Source organism: Suricata suricatta, chromosome 8 (assembly GCF_006229205.1).
Source record: "Suricata suricatta isolate VVHF042 chromosome 8, meerkat_22Aug2017_6uvM2_HiC, whole genome shotgun sequence".
In the NCBI taxonomy this organism is placed as follows: domain Eukaryota; kingdom Metazoa; phylum Chordata; class Mammalia; order Carnivora; family Herpestidae; genus Suricata; species Suricata suricatta.
This window is the reverse complement of record NC_043707.1, coordinates 94835800-94854782: the sequence shown is the minus strand read 5'-3', so window position 1 is coordinate 94854782 and position 18983 is coordinate 94835800. Positions and strand designations below refer to the sequence as shown.

At 44.4% G+C, this 18983-nt stretch overlaps 1 protein-coding gene across 8 annotated transcripts in view; it reads left to right on the top strand.

Moving 5' to 3' along the window:
- The window catches only part of FGGY (FGGY carbohydrate kinase domain containing), a 418690-nt gene that overhangs the window by 196408 nt on the left and 203299 nt on the right, over positions 1 to 18983 (top strand). For all 8 annotated transcript variants that reach the window (XM_029948058.1, XM_029948056.1, XM_029948055.1 and 5 more), the window contains one exon: positions 8556 to 8684. In XM_029948058.1, coding sequence (XP_029803918.1) covers positions 8556 to 8684 — 129 coding nt within the window. The remainder of the gene's footprint in view (positions 1 to 8555; positions 8685 to 18983) is intronic.

Sequence of the window (18983 nt, the reverse complement as noted above, 5' to 3'; positions counted from 1 at the left end):
AATGAAGCTGCCTTCTTTTTCTGTCCATGACCCCATGTGCACTTGAGATTACTCTTCCTGGGTCTCGTATCTGCCCCCCTCTAAGCTACATGGTACAAGTAGAGAAATCCTAGACGTCAGAACCTGGGAATCTGGGACTGAAAGCCTGCCTGTGCCCCTCATCATATAGGTAACTGAACAAATTAAATAACTTTTTGGTGCTTTTGTTTCTACAATTCTGACATAGTGATTCTAACACCAGCCCCATGGATTTGTTGCTGCCATGGAAGGTGAGAGCAACTAAAAATGCCAGAAAACAGGGTTTGATAAACGGGTACTACTATGATGATGGTATTGATCTTCCTGAAATACAAGTTGTGGGCAACACTCCTGGGCTCACTGACCTATAATAGTTACCAGTTGCCTGTCACAGCAAGTCCAAATGCCTTGGCCTGGTGTCCATCCTGCCTTCCTCAGACCCACTTGGCAATGAGACCTGGGGCTTTTCACTTGTATGTAACCACCATCCACGTCTTGATTCAGACTTGACCATGCAAGGAGAATTTGAGAGTCTCTATTCCACTAGGTGGTGATAACCATAGTGTCTCACCACAGTAGCATCAGTGTACCTAGTGAGAGGCCTGGGCCTGCTGGTCACCATTTTCTAGCATGTGCATAGACCTCGAGACCTTCCATTGTCCCTGTTGAGAGAGGACGGTGTGTTACTGGTGGGATTATATAAGAAAACATGTTCCTCTTCTCTTTACTCTCCTAGCTGATACTCAGCATTGTGTGTGTGTGTGTGTGTGTGTGTGTGTTTGTATGTGTGTGTAATCTTTTTGTATAATTTGATGTGTCTGTGGTCTATTTATTTTAATGTTTTTATTGATTTTTGAGAGAGAGCAGGAGAAGGGGAGGGGCAGAGAGAGAGAATCACAGAATCTGAAGCAGACTCCAGGCTCCGAGCTGTCAGCACAGAGCCTGATGGGGGCCTCAAATCCTGTGAACAGTGAGCTCATGATCTGAGCCGAAGTTGGACACTTAACCAACAGAGCCACCCAGGTGCCCTGTGGTCTCCCCTTTTTAAAAGAAAGCTATAAATTCAGTTGAATGAACATTATCAAGAACTCTTGTTCTAGATACTACTGTGTGTTGGGGGGAAGGGTACATGAACGCAGAGATAAATAAAATCATCTTTGAGTAATTCTCTGTTTAGTAGGAGAGAGGGGAAGAGAGAAACATGTGAGAGAAACAAAACATAGCATGAGGGTCATCGAGAATTTGATTTAAAATATGTTGATACATTGGGCGCCTGCATGGCTCAGTCAGTTAAGCGTCTGACTCTTGATTTCAGCTCACGTTGTGATCTCACAGTTCATGAGTTCAGAGCCCTGTTTCGAGCTTTGCACTGACACTGTGTTACCTGCTTAGAATTCTCTCTCTCCCTTTCTCTCTCTGCCCTTTTCCCTGCTCATGTTCTCTCTTTATCTGTCTCTTTCTCTCTCAAAATAAGCAAACATTAAAAAATAAAATGTGTGATATATTTATTAAACAAATACCTACTGTAGGTCAGAATACAAGAACGGCGATATAAAGGTTTATAAATAATAGCTCAAACCACAGAAGAGCTTACAATATGAAATATTTATAAAATATAATCCAGAAGAGGTTTTGGATGGGAATTGTATGTCTACTGAAAGTAAGCCCTGTAAGTAAGGACAGGGGACTTCTGTCTTGTTCCTTAATGTATTTTCTGCATTATAGCAGTGCCTGGCACATAGTAGGTACTCAGTAAACATTTCCATACTAAATAATGAATAAATCAGAACATTTTACATTTAGTCAATAATTTAAAGTAGAGTTTAATTCCTGATTAAAATGAGATCATTTTTAGGAGGCAAAGGAAGGGCAATGGATAAATTAACATTTCAGAAGATGTCTTTCAACAGATGGCAGGGCATATCAGGTTTGAGTTTTTTGTTATTTCTCAGGTCGAGTGAGTAGCTCTAGATGTGTGTGACTCCTCTTCGGGAGCAAGAATTACCAGAATGTTCTTCAGTCAGTCTTGTATCAGTTTTGGTTCCAGAGTGCTCCCTGCTCTAACCTGCCTAGAACAAAGTCTCTGCAGAGGAATTTAGGTGCTGGGTATTGTATTGTCAGCTCTTTAAAAAATATCAGTAACCAGGGGCGCCTGGGTGGCTCAGTCGGTTAAGCATCTGGCTTCCGGCTTCGGCTCAGGTCATGATCTCATGATTCGTGGGTTCAAGCCCCGCATCAGGCTCTGTGCTGACAGCTAGCTCAGAGCCTGGAGCCTGCTTTGGATTCTGTGTCTCCCTCTCTCTCTGACCCTCCTCTACTTGTGCTGTCTCTCTCTGTCTCTCAAAAATAAATAAAAGACAGAAAAACAAATTTAGAAAATTAAAAAAATATATCAATAACCAACCTACCGGTAGCCATATGCCCATGATGATATTGTTTTCTTTGGGAAGAGTTCATGCTAAGTTGGGAGCTCAACCAGAGTCGGACCAAGTTGTTACCATCTTTAAAATCACGCCCATAGTATGCCTGCATGAAACACTCCAGCCTCGCGCCGGAGAGTACAAAAGTATAATTTTGTTTTTGTTCTCCCACTCCTAAATCAGACTGAAGGTGGACTCAGTCCCGCAGCATTCACAGAGCCTCTCTGCTGGCAGGACCAGGTGAGAGTGCTGTTCCAGCCAGTCTGGTTGGCCTGTTGACCTTGGCACAACTGAGCAAGAACCAAGGCCCTTAGTGCCAAGCACAGAGGAACCAGGGTCTCATGGCGCCCATGCCCAAACCTCTCCGACATTTCCAAGGACTTCAGGCCAACTCTTCCCCTGGGTTTCAACCCCATCTGTAGGACTACAAAGGAACACTGAACCTTCCAGTTAATACAGCACCCCTCCCCCGTCTCCCTCTTCCTGGAGAGGATAACAGTTCTGTTGACCATTATAATGCATTTTCTGTCTCCCAGCAATCCACACAGTCATTAATTTCTGCTGCTGACGTCAGGAAAGAGGATTATGTGTGTGTCTGAAACTGTTCCCAAAGTGCTCATTAGTCATAGATAATTGAAAAACTGGTAGGGAAAGATTTGGTGTAATAGTAGCCCCCGCCTGTGAGGAGGGACCGCAACCACCAGATAATTGTAGGCTCCAGCTTCTGACCGCTCGCACTGAATCTGCCCGTCTGAATAAGAGTTCAGTGGACATGAGCCCACGAACCCCAGAGCGATTGCTTTTTTATACCCCGACGTGAGAGTGTGTCCACAGGGACAGAACCAGCCAAACCAAGAGAATAGCTGAACTGTCCTTGGGCCTCTCCTGCCTTCAGGCTGAGGAACAGTGTTTGGAAAAGGTGCACAGTATTCTCCTTAATTTAATTTCGCTTTTATTTTAACTTAGTCAAGTTTGTTTTGATCACAAAAGAAATAGAAGGTTGTGGTATATAGGAAGCAGAAATCCTAGAGAACAGTGTCCTACACTGGGTCTCAATCCCTTCTCCATACTTTTTTTAGAATATTCTGGAAATAGACATGCTTGCATTTTTGTATACTTAATTAAAACTCACAAATGGGATCACACTCTGAACACTTCTTTGTCTTGATGTTTTTGCTAAATGTCTCTTGAACTTCCTTCTGAATTCAGACCTTAATTCTTCCTCATTCATTTGAGTGGCTTTGTGGGATTTTTCTGAATTGATGTGCCCTCATTATTTACCCTGATTTAAAGGGGAGAACACCTTTTTTAAAAATGACACAAGAAATATGTGTTCGAGGCAGTACAGTTAGAAAGTATAGGTTGGTAAAAAGAAAAAAATAATAACTTCTTCATCCAGAAAAAAGCAATTTCCTCCCCCCACACCCCCCCAGGAATATATTTTTACAAATAGTCCATCCACCCATTTTGTTGTTGTTCTTAAAATGAAGTCATACTCTACATAATGTTTTGCAGCCTGCGTTTTTCAGTTGGCTTGATTGTTTTACCGATAAAAGCGATTTCCTATTCTAGCCTTCCCCCACTGCAGGTTTATCTTCTTAAAAAACAAATCTAAGTGCTCAGAGCGATTGGCTGGCAGGACCTCATTGCCTTAGTTGGAGCTCCGTGCCTTGCCTGAGGTCTGCACTGCTCTGCGCCTCCCTGGTGCCCTTTTAGCCCACATACTGAATGCCTCAAACACTCTGTGCCCCTCGGGGCTCCCTGCAGTGAACGGCTTTTTGCTCTAATGGCATCCATTTCCCCTGAGCTTTCTAGCTCTGAAACCAGCAATCCACCACCTGTCTTACCAGACTAGGCTCAAATGTCACCTTCGTCTTGACTTCCTGCACTCCCAGGGCCAGCTCCCAGTCCCCTCCTTCCTTGGTGCTCCAGGTATACCATGTACCTTTCTCCTGCAGAGCACTTTATGAGGGGCTGCGAGCGTTGGTTTGCAGAGACCACCGTGTGAGTCTCAGAGGTGCCTCTTTCCCTTACACCCCAGCCCCTGGATGCTGCCACAGGACGGGCAGAAATCTACGGGGCCACCACTGTTCTGGAATGTTTGTGAAGATGTGCAGTTGCACGGTTGAACAAAAGCTAGGAGAGACAGCCAGTGCTGAGGCTGTGAGGTCTTGATTAAGTCTGGGAAAATGGATGCTGTGAATAACTTAATTTTATGGTCAAGGAAGAGCTGAAAGGAGGATTATTTCCAGGAAAGTTGTCAAGGCGCACTAAAGCTTGCTTCTGACAGCTCCACCAGCCCCTCGGATGCAGCCCTGGCCTAGGAACCTCAAGCACGATCTGATGGGGTGATTTCTCTGAGATTCCCACCATTTCTATCATCTTCTCCTATGCCAAGTTGTTTCCTTTTGGTCTCTAAATAAACAAAACTTCTTCTTGCTTTGGGCAAGAAGCTTCTTGCTTCAGACTATTCCTGAAGGCTGCTTGTGCATATTTATTTTCACTCTTGGACCACTGGACTGAGGAGAAGGTCTGGCTCACTGCCCTAGGTTGGGTTCTCTAGCAGCAGAGGTGGAGACAGACTTGAGGTTATAAGATGTTTATTAGGAGTTACCATCTGTGATACAAAAGGGGCGAGAGGTGGATGGGGCAGAGGGAGAATTTGAGCCGTGAGAGAGTCAGTCCCCTGCCCCGTCCCAGCCCAGCAGAGCGCTCCTGAGTGAGTGGTGTCTATCAGAGTCCCTCTGCTAAGTCATCACGTGCGGCTGTCCTGGGAAAGGGGTCGCTTTGGCACAGCAGCCCAAAGGAGCTGGCAGCTGGAAACTGTGTGCTGCCCTTACAGCCCTCACTGGGCTCTAAGTCTGTCCTTAACAGGGAAGCCGGCAGTGGCATCTTCTTGTCTACCGTATTCCTCGTATCCAGGCAACCGCCATGACCTGTAACTTCCTGCTTCACGTCTCTCCTGTTACCCATGCCTGTCTCTACATCAGTCTTGCCCATACCTTGAGGATACCTTGCCCATATCCTCTCTCTTACGGAAATAGCTTCACATTGGTTCTCCCTAACCCCTTTGTCTTCTGCTGCCGTGCTGCCAGAGAGATCTGTAAAAATGCTTAAATCCAGTCCCCTCCCTCCCTGGCTTAATGTTCCTCCAGAGGCTCTCAGTGGTCTTCACGGTGAAGTTCAGACACCTTAGTCTGGATTACAATGCATGTTCTGTCCCCGCTTCTGTCTCCAAACGTATCTGCCCTTTCCATCCCCGCCGGGTCCCAGCCGGGGCTCTCGTCCACTTTACTCAGCCCTGTTGGCCATCTCCCATGTTTCTTGGCCTTTGCTCAAGATGCTCCCAGTGCTGAGAAGCCTACCTGTGGTCCTCCAGTGTGTGATTTGAACCTACATCTGGCCGCAAGCCCTGGACTTCCTCATACCTCGCCAGCCAAGGCTTCTTTCTAAGCTGCTGCCCAGAAGATTTATAAGAGTACGCCATCTTGCTAATCCTCTTTCTGTCCAGAATCTTTTTTTAATGAAAAGTATGCCCTTTATGTGTGTGAAGATCAGGGATGAAGGTGAAACAGTTACCATTTTTACCTTCCTATCAAAATTAACCCTTTAAAAAATCTGAAAGTAGCAAGCATGACTTCCAAATGATGTCTGTTCTAAAAATACTTCTCTTGGGGCACCTGGAGGGCTCAGTCAGTTAAGTGTCTGACTTCGGCTCAGGTCATGGTCTTATGGCTCATGAGTTCGAGGCCCTGCGTGGGGTTCTCTGCAAACAGCTCACAGTCTGGGGCCTGCCTTGGATTCTGTGTCTCCCTCTCTATCTGCCCTCCCTGCTCTCACATTCTCTCTCTCTTAAAAATAAATAAACTTTAAAAATTTAAAAAATACTTCTCTTTTCTTCATTCACTTAATTTTTTTTAAATAGATACACCAATATATAGTTTAATGAATAAGAGCATGGGTGTGTATCAGTTGAAGTGGAATCCATGGCCTGTACTCCAACATTTAAGCTGTATGACTATAGGGAGGTTACTGTCCCTTTATAAACCTGACTTTCCCCATCCATCTGTGCAACGGGGACAGTAATAGTATCCCTCACATGGGATTCTGTGACAACGAACTGAGAAAATGTATAGTAGAACCTTAGCACAGTCCCTCTCACCGAAATGCTCAGTAAAGGCAAATGCTTTTATGTGCTCGATACTGGATGTAGTGACATACTTGAGACAGTGTCCAGAGACAAACTGTCCACAGCAAAGGGCACCGCTCTCCTTCAGGATTCTGCTGGGATATTCAAAGCAGGCTAGAAGCTCTCCTTGCTCTCTACTCCAACATTGAGCATCTTGACTTTATTTTCTAGACAAGGGCTGTCCTATAGAAATATAATATGAGCCACATACACAATTTACATTTTTTTCGTAGTCACATTAAAGTAAAAGGCAATAGGTGAATTAATTTCAGCATAATATAATCTAATATATCCAAAACAGGATTTCGACATATATTTCATATAAAAGTTATCAATGAAATATTTTACAAACATTTTTTCCATACAAAGTCATTGACATCTGATGAATATTTTCCACATAGTACCTCCCAATTCAGACACTAAATTTTCATTGTAAATATTTGATTGAGATTTCCTCAGACAACATTCAAAAAGTGGATTTGCACACCAGCGTGTTTTCAAACATCCTCAGTAACTTAGAAAGTTTTTGAATTGAGTATCATTTTTTTAAATTGAAGTGAATTAAAATCAAAGTAAGTGAAAAATTAAGGTCCTTAAGTTCATCCAGCCCACAGTTCTCGTGTGCTAAGTGGCTACCATGTTGGACGGTGAAGGCATTGCAATGGTTTCAGTCTTCCTCCTCTTCCTTTGCTTTGCTAGACTTTTTTTTTTTTTCCAAATTCAGTTAATAGGTGAGGCTCATTACCTAAAATGGATAAAAATGATGTTGTGGAGAGGTTTTTTTTTTGTTTCCAGTTAGAGGAGATTGGTGAGCCATTCACTGTCTGCCTCCCTGAAGCCCCACCTTCCCCTTTACCCCCAGAAGTCCTACAACACCTCAGCCTAGCCCTGGGGCTCCATGGAACAACTGAGAAGTGGTAGGTATCTTAGCATCGAGCAAACTACTGAGCACACATTCAGGATCTTAGAATCTTGGAGCTCGAGGAGGTCATAACATATATGTGGATCTCCGCCAACCCCCTCCTTGCAGTGTAGAAATGCTTATTATGAATTTCTTGGCAAGGGGAGGGGGAGGGCTCAGTCTCTGCTAAACACCTGAGAACAGATCGATTTCTTCATTCTGTTCTGACTTCCATGGCTCCGTGTCCTGATCTCATCTCCTCAACTAGGTTGGGGGCAAGGACTGCCTTTTACAGCGCCACAACGCCCACACAAAGCAAGACAATCAATAAATTCTTAACTGAAGGCCTGACTGACTGCAGGAATTCAAGGTCACTTGAAATATCAGGGTCACTGCATTGCACAACTCCAAAGAACACCATTCAGATTGTATTCTGTGGTTGTGCAAGGAGCAGCCTTGTAAAGTTTACAAGGTTGAGACTGGGCTCTCTTTTCCAACTGAGAAAAACTTTCAGGAGGTTTTTTTTATTGGAACAAAATAATTCCCTCCCTTATCCTCTGGCAGGAAGCAACTACACAAGTAAATGTTCTCAACTTCCTTAGGAATACACGTTAATCTGGAACTGCATATTGATGTGTATGTGTGTGTAAGGTACCCTGGTAGAGCTGCTGCTGTGTTAGGAAGCCCATTTGGAAGAGTTTGACTGTTCTAACTAGTCTTTAAGAGGCCACTGTGTTTGTATCTTTGGAATTTCCCATGAATGGAATCTTTCTCCAATTTTAAAGGTGCCTTAGAGCTCTTGATTTTGTAAAGTACCCTGGAGCATGACCCATGGGAACCAAGGACATACACCTAAGTCTCCAAAGGAGCAAAAGGACTCTTTGTGGATGCATGGTTTTTATCTTAAGCAGGTTGAGAAAATGCAGAAGAGAGGGGAAGGAGCAGAGAGGCTCCCTTAAGAAAACCCCGTGTTTGCTTTTGTGTTTTTCAAACTGACAGGTGTTTGTTGTTTCTCATGTCTACCCAGGAAACCAAGTACTGCCTCCTGGAGCTTCTCTTGGAAATGGGCTCACACCAGAGGCAGCCAAAGACCTTGGACTTCCTGTTGGAATTGCGGTGGCGGCCTCACTTATTGATGCCCACGCAGGAGGCCTAGGTAATCTCCCCCTCTGTGTCCATGACCAACACTGTGTTCAAACGGAATATTCCTCGGGACCTAAGACACTCCTTTCCTGTTTTTAAAGCAGGGATCAAGGGCTGGTAGTTCCAGGTATAGTAAGGAAAAGACTTTATAAAAAATTTTTTTGACATTTATTTATTTTTGAGAGAGAGAGAACGTGCATGCACACAAGCAGGGCAGGGGCAGAGAGAGAGAGGGAGACCCAGAATCCGAAGCAGGCTGTAGGCTCTGAGCCGTCAGCGCAGAACCCGACTCAGGTCCTGAACCCACAAATCGTGAGATCATGGCTTGAGCCAAAGTTGGATGCTTAACCAACTGAGCCACCCAGGCACCCCAAGAAAAGCCTTTTTATAGGTAGGCATTTGGATAGAATTATCAAACTTTTAACGTTATAGTATCTATAACGTTAATTTTTCAATACAGAGTAACTGAAAAAAGTCTGCATCAATATCTGGAAGGTTCATTAGTTTACTGAAAGTTTGAAAAAGATAATGTTAACTTCAGTTAGCATGTATAATGGTGGTACCTTTACCTATACAATTTGTCCTAAAGGTACGCCAAAATTCTCACAGGTCTAATGGATTTGTTTTCATACTTTTGGTTTATATCCTATGTCCAATTATGTGAGTGCAGTCTTGATTTCATCTCATAAATAGCTCTCACATCTGGCATTCAGGTGTTTATTATTTCAAAGTCCCATGAACACTTAAATGTGTCCTAGATGTGGTGCTTGGGGAGGTGAATTTAAAACGAAATGAAAGCAGTGTGTGTCTTCCATGAGTTTTAATAGGAAGGCAGACAGTGAGACAAGGATTACAGTAAAGTGTGATGACTCTTTCCCCTTCCTCGTCCTTATTACAGTTTCTCCATTTTCATTTCCCTTCCCTTCCCTTCCCTTCGCTTCCCTTCCCTTCTCTTTTTTCTTGTCTTGTCTCATCTCTCCTCTCCTCTCCTTACCTTTCCAATTCTCAATATCTCTCACTTCCACTATCGCTATATTTTTCCCCTAGTCTTCCTTTCTGAGAGTGTTTCTGCTCTTGTTCTGTTTTTTAATTATGGTTAAGACTTGATGCGATCAATTTAGTAGTTCACGACCATTGGATTTGCAAAATAGATTCGACTGGAGTAGAAAACATCAGAGTACATCTCACATAGTAAGGGTAAACACTGTTTTTATGGGACTTATGTTCATATTTTATGTGTAGTGCATGTGTACACTGGACTATGATGAAAATTAATTTCTTACCTTGGATCATAGTCAAAGAAGTTTTGAAATCCATTCCAGTCCATACGTTGTGTTAGAACCAAAAGTTATCTTTCAAATACTTAACTTGACTTGTGCTCCTAGAACACAGTTCGTATAAATGCATGTGTGTTTATCTTCCCAGATTGGTTTATTGGTCCTCTACTTCTCCCAATTGCCTAATGTCTACTTGAACTTGAAGACTCACAGCAGACACTTTATTCTCTGCATAGCCTTCCGTGGAACACTCAGATTTATTGTAAAATTCTCCAGAGTTGTACTTCTTTCAACAGTCTTATGTACCCCTCATAGAGAAATAATCACGCTTGGTTGTAATTACTCATTTATCTGCTTGTTTTTTTTGGTGGGCTATGAGCTCCTGGAGGGCATTGTATTATTATTCTCGTATCACCTATGCTGAGAGCCCTGGGTCAGGCTCCTATAAGATCTTGATAAATTTATTAAATGAATACCATCATATTAAGGCAAGAAAAAGATGAAATGGCCTTAACCTGTAGAGTGGAAGTTAATGTTTCCTTATGCAACAGGCTAATAAGCAGTATCTGATTCTTCTACATAGTCCATGGACTTTTGGAGCAGGGTAGTGCTCATCAGTTTATGAATGTGTCTGTCTTGTTCACCTTTATGTGTCTAGGATCTAACACAATGCCTGAGAAATTGTAAACAGCCGATAGTACATGTGGCTCAGTTGAAGGATAGATAATACTGAGTGTAGACAAGGATGTTTCTCTCCCTTTTTAATGTGATCAGTGTGTTCTTCCTATCGGAATGGCAGGATTTTGGTTTCTGAGAGCAGACACAGAAAGATCTTGTGGCCTACACAGATAGGGAGCTTTCCTGTCCCCTTGTAATCCTGACATCCTGTATCATGTTGGAGGCCAGGCAAGCTTTCTCCATCATGCATTTTCAATTACCATGCTTTTTCCATTTGTTTCAACCGTCCACTCCGAACCAGGTAACAAGGACTTGGCTTGGACCACTCCCTGCTGAAAGAAAGCCTGCGTCTTGCGGGGGCTTCAGGACTCCTCTGTTTGCTTGTCAGGTCCCCAGGCCTCCCTAAGAGACAAACCAAAGCACCCTTATTCACTTCTGCCCAGTACTTGCTGTACCCCATATGGTACCTGTTGTTTGTAGATGCTCAAGTGTCAGTTGAATTACACTGGGAAGAATCTAGGCCATTGGAGGACCTCCCTCTTTTCCTAAATCAGAGATAGTTCATTGACAGAAATTTTGCCCGTTGAAGCTTTGGCTCAAGCTTTTTGATCCTTTTAATACTCTTCAGTTAATGCGTTTCCCTTAGGTTTTCCAAAAGTAAGTTCTTTACGTGGAAAGGTAGAATAAGGGCCTTGGGTTCTCTAAGGGCCAAGCTTAGGGGCTGGTGGTGGCTAGAAAGGCATAGTAAGGGATTTCTCAGCAACTGTGAGACTGTCAAGATCATCAAGATTGTAATCTTGACCAAGTCTTATCCTTTGTATACTTTCTTATGCTTCCTCCTCTCCCCTTAGAACCCTAGCAGAATTAGAGTGTCTGGTAAAGAGAGGAGGCCTGGGAGCAGAGGCTGCCTTTTGCTTCTCAGCCTGCCCGTGCCTTGTGCGGGTGGAGAGCCTTACGAAGGTCATGCACACACCCAGCTGCCCAGTCACTAAGGATACATGCTGAGTGCTTGCAAAGCTGCCAGTTACTGGTCTAGGTGCGGGGGGTTGTGGTGTGAGCAGAGCAGACAAAGCACCACTCTTTCTGGAGAGAAAATTCTGGCTCTTTCCCGGCCTCATGTTTACAGCTTACTAGTACTGGTTGGAGACCACTATTGTTATGATGATGTAATAAGGGAACTGAATGTGGAGTCTAAAGATCTGACTTTAAATTCTTATGACTTCTACCTGTGTACCTGGGGCCAAATATCATATCTCTTCACTCCTGCATTTCCTCTTCTGCAATAAGAGGTAGCAGTGCCCCCCTCCCTCACAGGTTGTTAAGAGCGCTGATGATGTGACTCAGTAAAGCCGCTGGCACATAGTAGGCACATAATAATGAGGCTCTCTCTTTGGTTTTCTCATTCTGGAATCACAATGCCTGCTTGATGTAAGAGCTTTTAAGTTGGAAGTTCTCTGAGTTACTGCTGTAGTAAGATGCATTCCAGGAGAACAGTCTTTTTGGATAGGCAGTTGGAGAAGAACCTCAGACTTCTGGATTCTTTCAGCGTTCCCTGAATGTGCCCTGATTCACCTTGCCTGGCCCTTAGGAACAGAATGCAGGTTGAGATCAGAAGCAAACCCAAGAAACGAGTAGATGAACTCCATGTTAAGAGGTTGCTGAATGTCAGGTTAAGAATTTAGCTTTGGAGAGCAGAATTGGAGGCTGCCCAAATCTCCCTCAAAGCAGGCTTTGACAATGATGGCCTCTTCTCAGGCTGACCTGGCAAGACCTACCTCGGCCTCTCCATTCTGCCTGATAGGAGGGTCAGCACTCTGGTTTGGAAAAGTCTCCCCGGGCTTTCATTCTTAAGGGAGCCTGGGACAGGAGGATAAAGATCAAAGAGGCAAGTAAAACTCAACCCATGCTTTTCCCAGTTCTGGAAAAAGAGGAGGGAGGACTTTGTGGGAATAAAAATCAAAGATTAAAGAACATTTTGTTCTTAAGGTGCAGGTTGGTAAGTTCTCCAACAGACAGCCAGAAGATAGGGCTCGCTTTGTTTGCTCTTTGTGGGGGCGGTTCTGGCCAGGGCTCCCGCTGCTGATATTTTTCTAGCTTATAAAAATAGTATTAACTTTGTTCCAGGTCTGTTCTTGGCTCCAGCACCCCAGCTGTCCTGAGAGGCAATAACAAGCCGATTTGTGTTTCAGGCTCCCTTCTCTCAGTTGTTCTATGCATCAGACAAACTCCTGATTATCCCTCACCTCGTAAGTCTGGTCGAGTCACCTCCTCCAGGAGTCTTCCCTGACTCCCTCAAGCTGAATTAAGCATTCCTTCCTCTTCTCCTGTGTATCTTGTACTCGCTTCATTTTGCTGTGCGAGTCACCCAGTTTTATGTGTGCATCCTGGTCTCATTCATCAGTTGTAGGCTCTTTGAGAGAAAATACTGTGTCATTTCATCCTTATACCCCAGCAACCTGCACAGTGCTTTGCCCACGGAGAACTCCCAACACATGCATGTTTAGTGAATGAGTGTGTGGTTTTCCCTCCCTGAGAGATGTATGTCACAACTGAGAGAGAGCATAACTTCTCATTACAGAGGCACTTACTCCTACACGGTAGGCATACCAGGCTGAGTTCTTCTCTTTGAAGCAAGGCACTTTGTGTGAATACTCCCTGATCCACTCCTGGATGTCTGGAAATTGGTATCATTTTTATCCTGTCATGTTAGCAGACTCTGTGCCTAGGTTTAGCATTGCTCTTTGTTTTCCAGATACTGGATTTTTTTTTTTTTTTGGCCAGTTGTTGAATTGGCATAAATTATTCATCTGAGTTGCAGAGTCAAACCAAAATGAGGCCATTTGAATCCTTCCTCCCTCCCTCCTTCCCTCCTTTCCTTTCTTCCATTCTTGCTTTTTTTTTTTTCAGTAGAGAAGAATTGGCTTACCTAGTCTTACAAAAAGAGCTCCTGGTTCATGCCCTCCTGTAGCAAGGTGTAATTTATTCCAATGAGCTATGATACCACTATCAGTGGTCTAGAAGTGGCACTGATTCTCAAAGCAACTTTATATATACTCTTACTGTGTTCCCATTTATCAAATAAACAGCGAGGATTATAAAGACTCCCTGACTTACCCAAGCCACACAGCTAGTAAGTGGTAAATCATTTCAGTCTACTCCTTCTGATTTGAGAGCTCACGTTCTTTCCTTTTTGAAGTTTATTTATTTATTTTGAGAGAGACAGACAGACAGAGCATGAGCCTGGGAGGGGCGAAGAGAGAGAGGGAGAGAGAGAGAATCCCAAGCAGGGCTTCATGCTGTTAGTACAGAGCCCAGTGCAGGGCTCAGTCTCATCAATTGTGAGATCATGACCTGAGTCCAACTCAAGAGTTGAATGCTTAACCCACTGAGCTGCCCAGGCACCCTCTAGAGCTCACATTCTAATTATTGTGCTAAATGGAATGGCGTATCTATTAAAATGGGATCCATTTGAATTTGACCCTTAAAGATATCATTTGAGCAAGGAACTAGTATTTTAAGAAAGTATTTCAGTAAATATTTATTGATGATGAACTACTGGATGATGGGAGCATCAGGTGGGTGTTAGAGAGAATTGGACTTCTGGATTTATGGTCTAGTAGAGAAAACAAACATTAAATAAACAATCATAGTCATATGTATCAGGTGTGGAGAGCTTTAGGAAAACATAGAATATGCCCCAAATTGAGACTTGAATTATAAAAGGATTCCTAGAGGACGTAGTGTCTGGTAATGGAATCACAGCATTTCTTGCCCTATTATGGCTTCTCGGTAAAGTAGAACTTATTTACTCATTGTGACTTTTTTAACTTCAGTTAGGCTTTATTCTTCATAATAATACTAGTAACGACAATATCCGCATCATTAATAAAAAAAAAAGAAACTATGAGAACCACTACTCTTATTGGTACCTCTACTGTTATGACCATTCTTAATGCTTTCTCTGTGCCAAATACTCTGACCTGATCCTTTACATTTACCTACTTTATCTCTTGTCCTTCACAATAACCCCACTAAGTAGAGGTTGTTTCCCATCTTGTACATGAAGAAAGTGATGTTCAAAAGTAGAACATTTTCCATAATCACATAACTAGTGTCCTGGCAAGATCTGAGCTTGAGTCTGACCCTTAACGCTCACCTTCTGCTTCTTCTCTACACCAGCGCTTCTCAACCAGGGGTGCTTTAACCCTACCCCCGCTCCAGGGGCCATGTCTAGAGATAGATTTTGGTTGTCAGTCTGGCAGGTAGAGGCCAGGGAAGTTGCGGAACATCCTGCAATACTCAGTATGGCCCCCACCACAAAGAATGACCGAGCCTCTCACGTCAGTAGGGCAAAGGACGAGAGGCCTGCTCGGGACTGAAACACCCTCAGTGATGCTGTTTCTCTTCACCAGCTTACTTCTCTGGAGCCAAAAAGCTGCCCCAAGTAAAGGGTTTGCTAATATATTAGTAGTTTGTCAATACATATTTTGTGTAGTTAACTCATAAGTGAAAATAGCCATGAGGTAAGAAAACAGAAGACTGAAGAGCACAGGGTACAAGATGATTCCTACGCCATCCGTCTCACTGAAGAGCACAGGGTACAAGATGATTCCTACGCCATCCGTCTCACTGAGAGACAAGCCACTCCAGGCCACTCGCCCTCTTTCCACACAGCACGCACATTCTGCCTCCTTGTCCTTTTTCCCTCATGCTGTTGCCTCCGTTTGGGGTGGCCTCTCCTCATCACCTGGACGGTCTCCCTTAGGCATTAGCACTCAGTTTAAACATTATATCCCCCGTAGAGACTTTTCCAAGGTTAACCCCACTCTTAGGAAAAATGAGTCCTTCCCCCTCTGCAACGCTTTACATCTCCTTCAGATTTCCCACCGAATCGTGTTCACCTTCCTTTGCCCGTCATCCAGCATAGAACCCACAGTGTCAGTCAGTCCTCAGTAAATCAGTGACTTGATTAACATAAGACCTGAGAAGATTTTGAAAAGTCAAAGATGGCTAAATCTGAGTGGGGAACCTTTAAAAACAAAACAAAACATATTCCTGGGTCCTACCCCACCGTGGATTCTAAGTCTGAGCATCAGGTGGGACCCGGGAAGCTGGCTATGAGGCAGAGGGTGTCTCCTGGTACTCAGAGGGGACAGTCTGGTGGACGAGTCGGCACAGGGCACACAGGATCAGAAGCAGTAGGGACGTGCACCTGCCAAGTAGACCAATCAGACCAAACCAGAACTGTGTTGAGGAGCGGGGCCCAGGCTCAGGCCCAGAGCCAGGCTGGAGGGAGTGTATCCAAAGAGAAAAGAGAAGGTGGATCCAGAGAGGCAGACAGCCTATAGGAAACGGAGGGGGAAGGATGCACAGATAAAGCCATGCTGGGAGATCTGGAAGGAGAAAAGCAGTGTCATTGAGCACGTAGAGCAGGGCAGCTCTGGGAGTTTCTGGATGTGAATCAGAGGAGGGAGGAGGAATTTGGTAATATGAGTTTGAGTTTATTGTTCTAAGTTGAGGTGTGGGTTTATGAGAACCACTGCTGCCTGGGACCTTAGCAGCTGCACAGCCCACAGTGGGGGGCAGGGGGATAGAAAGGGGAGGGATAGTACTGTTGGGTTTCCAGTCCCCAGGCCCCAAGGCTCCCTTGGAGTGCTGTGTTCCTCTGGACCGTGGAGCACTGTCCTTAGCTGGGAGGCCAGCCTTTTCCTCCATGTCCAGAAAGTGAGGGGGATTGTGGGGCCTTGCGGCCACAGCCCACTCGGCCTGTCCTACTTGCCGTGTGCCCCGCCACCCAGGATGTACCACCGTCAGCCTGTGCTGAAATGGTAACACTTTTCCTTTGACGTCCACGCCTCTCTGGATAATTCGTGATTATAGGCTCTGAGCTGAAAGGTTACTCAGAGACTCTACATCAAATTCTTCAATTTGCAGATGAGAAAACGGAAGCCCAGAAAACCAGTGAGTCATCCAAGTTTACACCGGCAAGTTACCGTCAGAGTTGAGGTTAGAAACTGGGCCTCCTAATTCATCTGCCAGTGCCTCTTCCCCTGTTTGGCGGCATAATCTCCAAATTAGGAAAAGGGAATGATTCCAGGTGTCAGGGGCTCTATCAGTTGTAGGGAGTAAAAGCAGACTTAGCAGGCCAGGAGAAGAATGGACGTGTGTATGTTATGTATACACTCATGTACGCACTGCATGTGTATGCATATGCTTGTGTACGCACATGTGTACATATTGTGGTACATGTGTGAATTCCATCTTATACATTGTGTAGCACGTAATGCTACAGTCAGTGTAATGGGCACCTGTTAAATAAGTAAACTGGTTGCTCTAAGCCACCTATCAGCAAGTCACTTTGTCTTGCAGTCACAACCTGCACAGACTCCCTTAAAAGCTGGTAATAATAAAAAATACCTGGCGTTCAGGTTCCTGGTGAAGAGCTCAAAGCAGTTCTTTTTCTGCCACGTACATACCCCTTCATAAACACTCCCTGCCAAGCGTTCTTCATGTCATCAGCAGCTCCCTGCAGCTGCTGCTGTTTTCTGAATGTAGCATAAGGAAATCAACGTGCAATAACTTGCTCAAGGTGACGTTTTTAACAAATGATAAAGTAGGGTTCTCGGTCCAAGGCCGTCTGACTCCAGACCTGTGAGCTTTCTCCTCCCTGCCCTGGCTTCTTCATGTTCGCCTCTATTCACACCGACATACTGTATCCATAACAAGAGATAGAGTTTCTATTTCACATTCTTCCAGCCACCCCTGTGTCTGGGTCCATTTTGTGGTTGAGAAAGTTGAGGCCCCAGGGTAGGGAAGTGACTTCATAATGAATACTTAAAGCTGCATAGGTTTCTAGGGCTGTATCAGTCTTGGGGAATAAGACCAGACTTATTGGAGCAGCCTAGCCATTTTCTGACTGCATCATCGAGGGGTCAGTAATACTAAATGGGATATTAGTATTGTTGATTAATTTTGCTGAGTAGTTTTGATGATTAGTATTGAATTTCCTGTTGATAATGATCTCATCTGTGTGGTGACTTGCCAGTTTCAAACTACCACCTGGGATTTTTTACCTCCTTTAATCACTGAGCAAATGGTCACCCTGGAGGGGAAGGGATTTGCCTAAGGTTACAGGATCAGGAAGGGTTGGATCTGGGACTCAGACCCTGATCTGTGGGTTTCTTCCCATGACTTCACACTGGCTTTGGTGCAGCCTTGCATCAAACAAGGGAACAAGTGCTACCTCGTATATGGGGCAGAATGTCATGACCAACAAGAGTTCCTGTGCTCAGAGCCCCCAAACACCAGCAAATCTCTTCCAACTCGTTAGCTTCGGGAGTTTATCTGGTTTTCAGATGTTACCATTTGTTCGTCTCATGTGTTCGTATATGACTGAAAAGAGAAGTTGCTGTTTTCCTTTGTTGAGCTTGGGAACAAAACAAAATCACATTGAAGAGCCAGCCCCAGGTTCTGATCCTGCCAACCACCTGTTAGGAGGACTGCCCAGTCCAAATTCTAAGGCAGAAGATTGCTAGAAAAGTGTTTGGGGGCCCGGAGTCTAATACTGCACTTGCGTCACTGGGGCAAGAGTAGGCTTACCACGAAGGTCCACTGTTTTTCATGGCACAGGGCCTAAACGCCTGGTGCTCCACATCTATGTGACATTTCTGAGCACCACTGTTTACTTTAGAGCTTGTTCACCAGCAGGTGCTGGTGGGAAAATGCACATCTCCAGCCATCGCCCCTCAGCAGCAGCCTCGCGTCTCGCTGCTGGTTGCTTCCTTATCATCGGTTCCATAAGCCTGGTTAATTTCCTCATTCCAGTTTCCCCCTAACCATCCATTCCTATAAGTCATTATAAGGAGCAGGGAGAAAAAAAATTTGATTTCTCTGCACTGGGCATCTTGAGGTTTGTCTTATGGCACTGTGCGACTGGTGTAGATGTCTGTCTGGAAAACCTAAGGAAAAAAAGCTTTTGGAATGTAGAAAAATTGCAGTAGTCTCCATTTCGATCTTTCCACAACATGGCTCCCACCCCAGCTTTCCATAACCTCGTCCTTATATGCTGTGTACTGTGACTCTGATGTAAGAGTTTGGCTTCTGAGGATCATGAAAATGAAAGGTCGGGAGGAAACCTGGTAATAGTTAAGAACACACAACTGATTCAAATCCTGGTTCCACGTGCTGTCTGTGTGACCTTGGGAAGTCATCTGACACTCTGTGCCTCAGTTTCCCCATCTATGAATTGGAAATCATAGTACCTCCCTCACAGAGTTGTTTCCAGAATAAATAAGCTCATATCTATGAAGCACTTAGAACAATGTCTGTGGTGCTGTGTGTATTTAGCTGCGATTAAT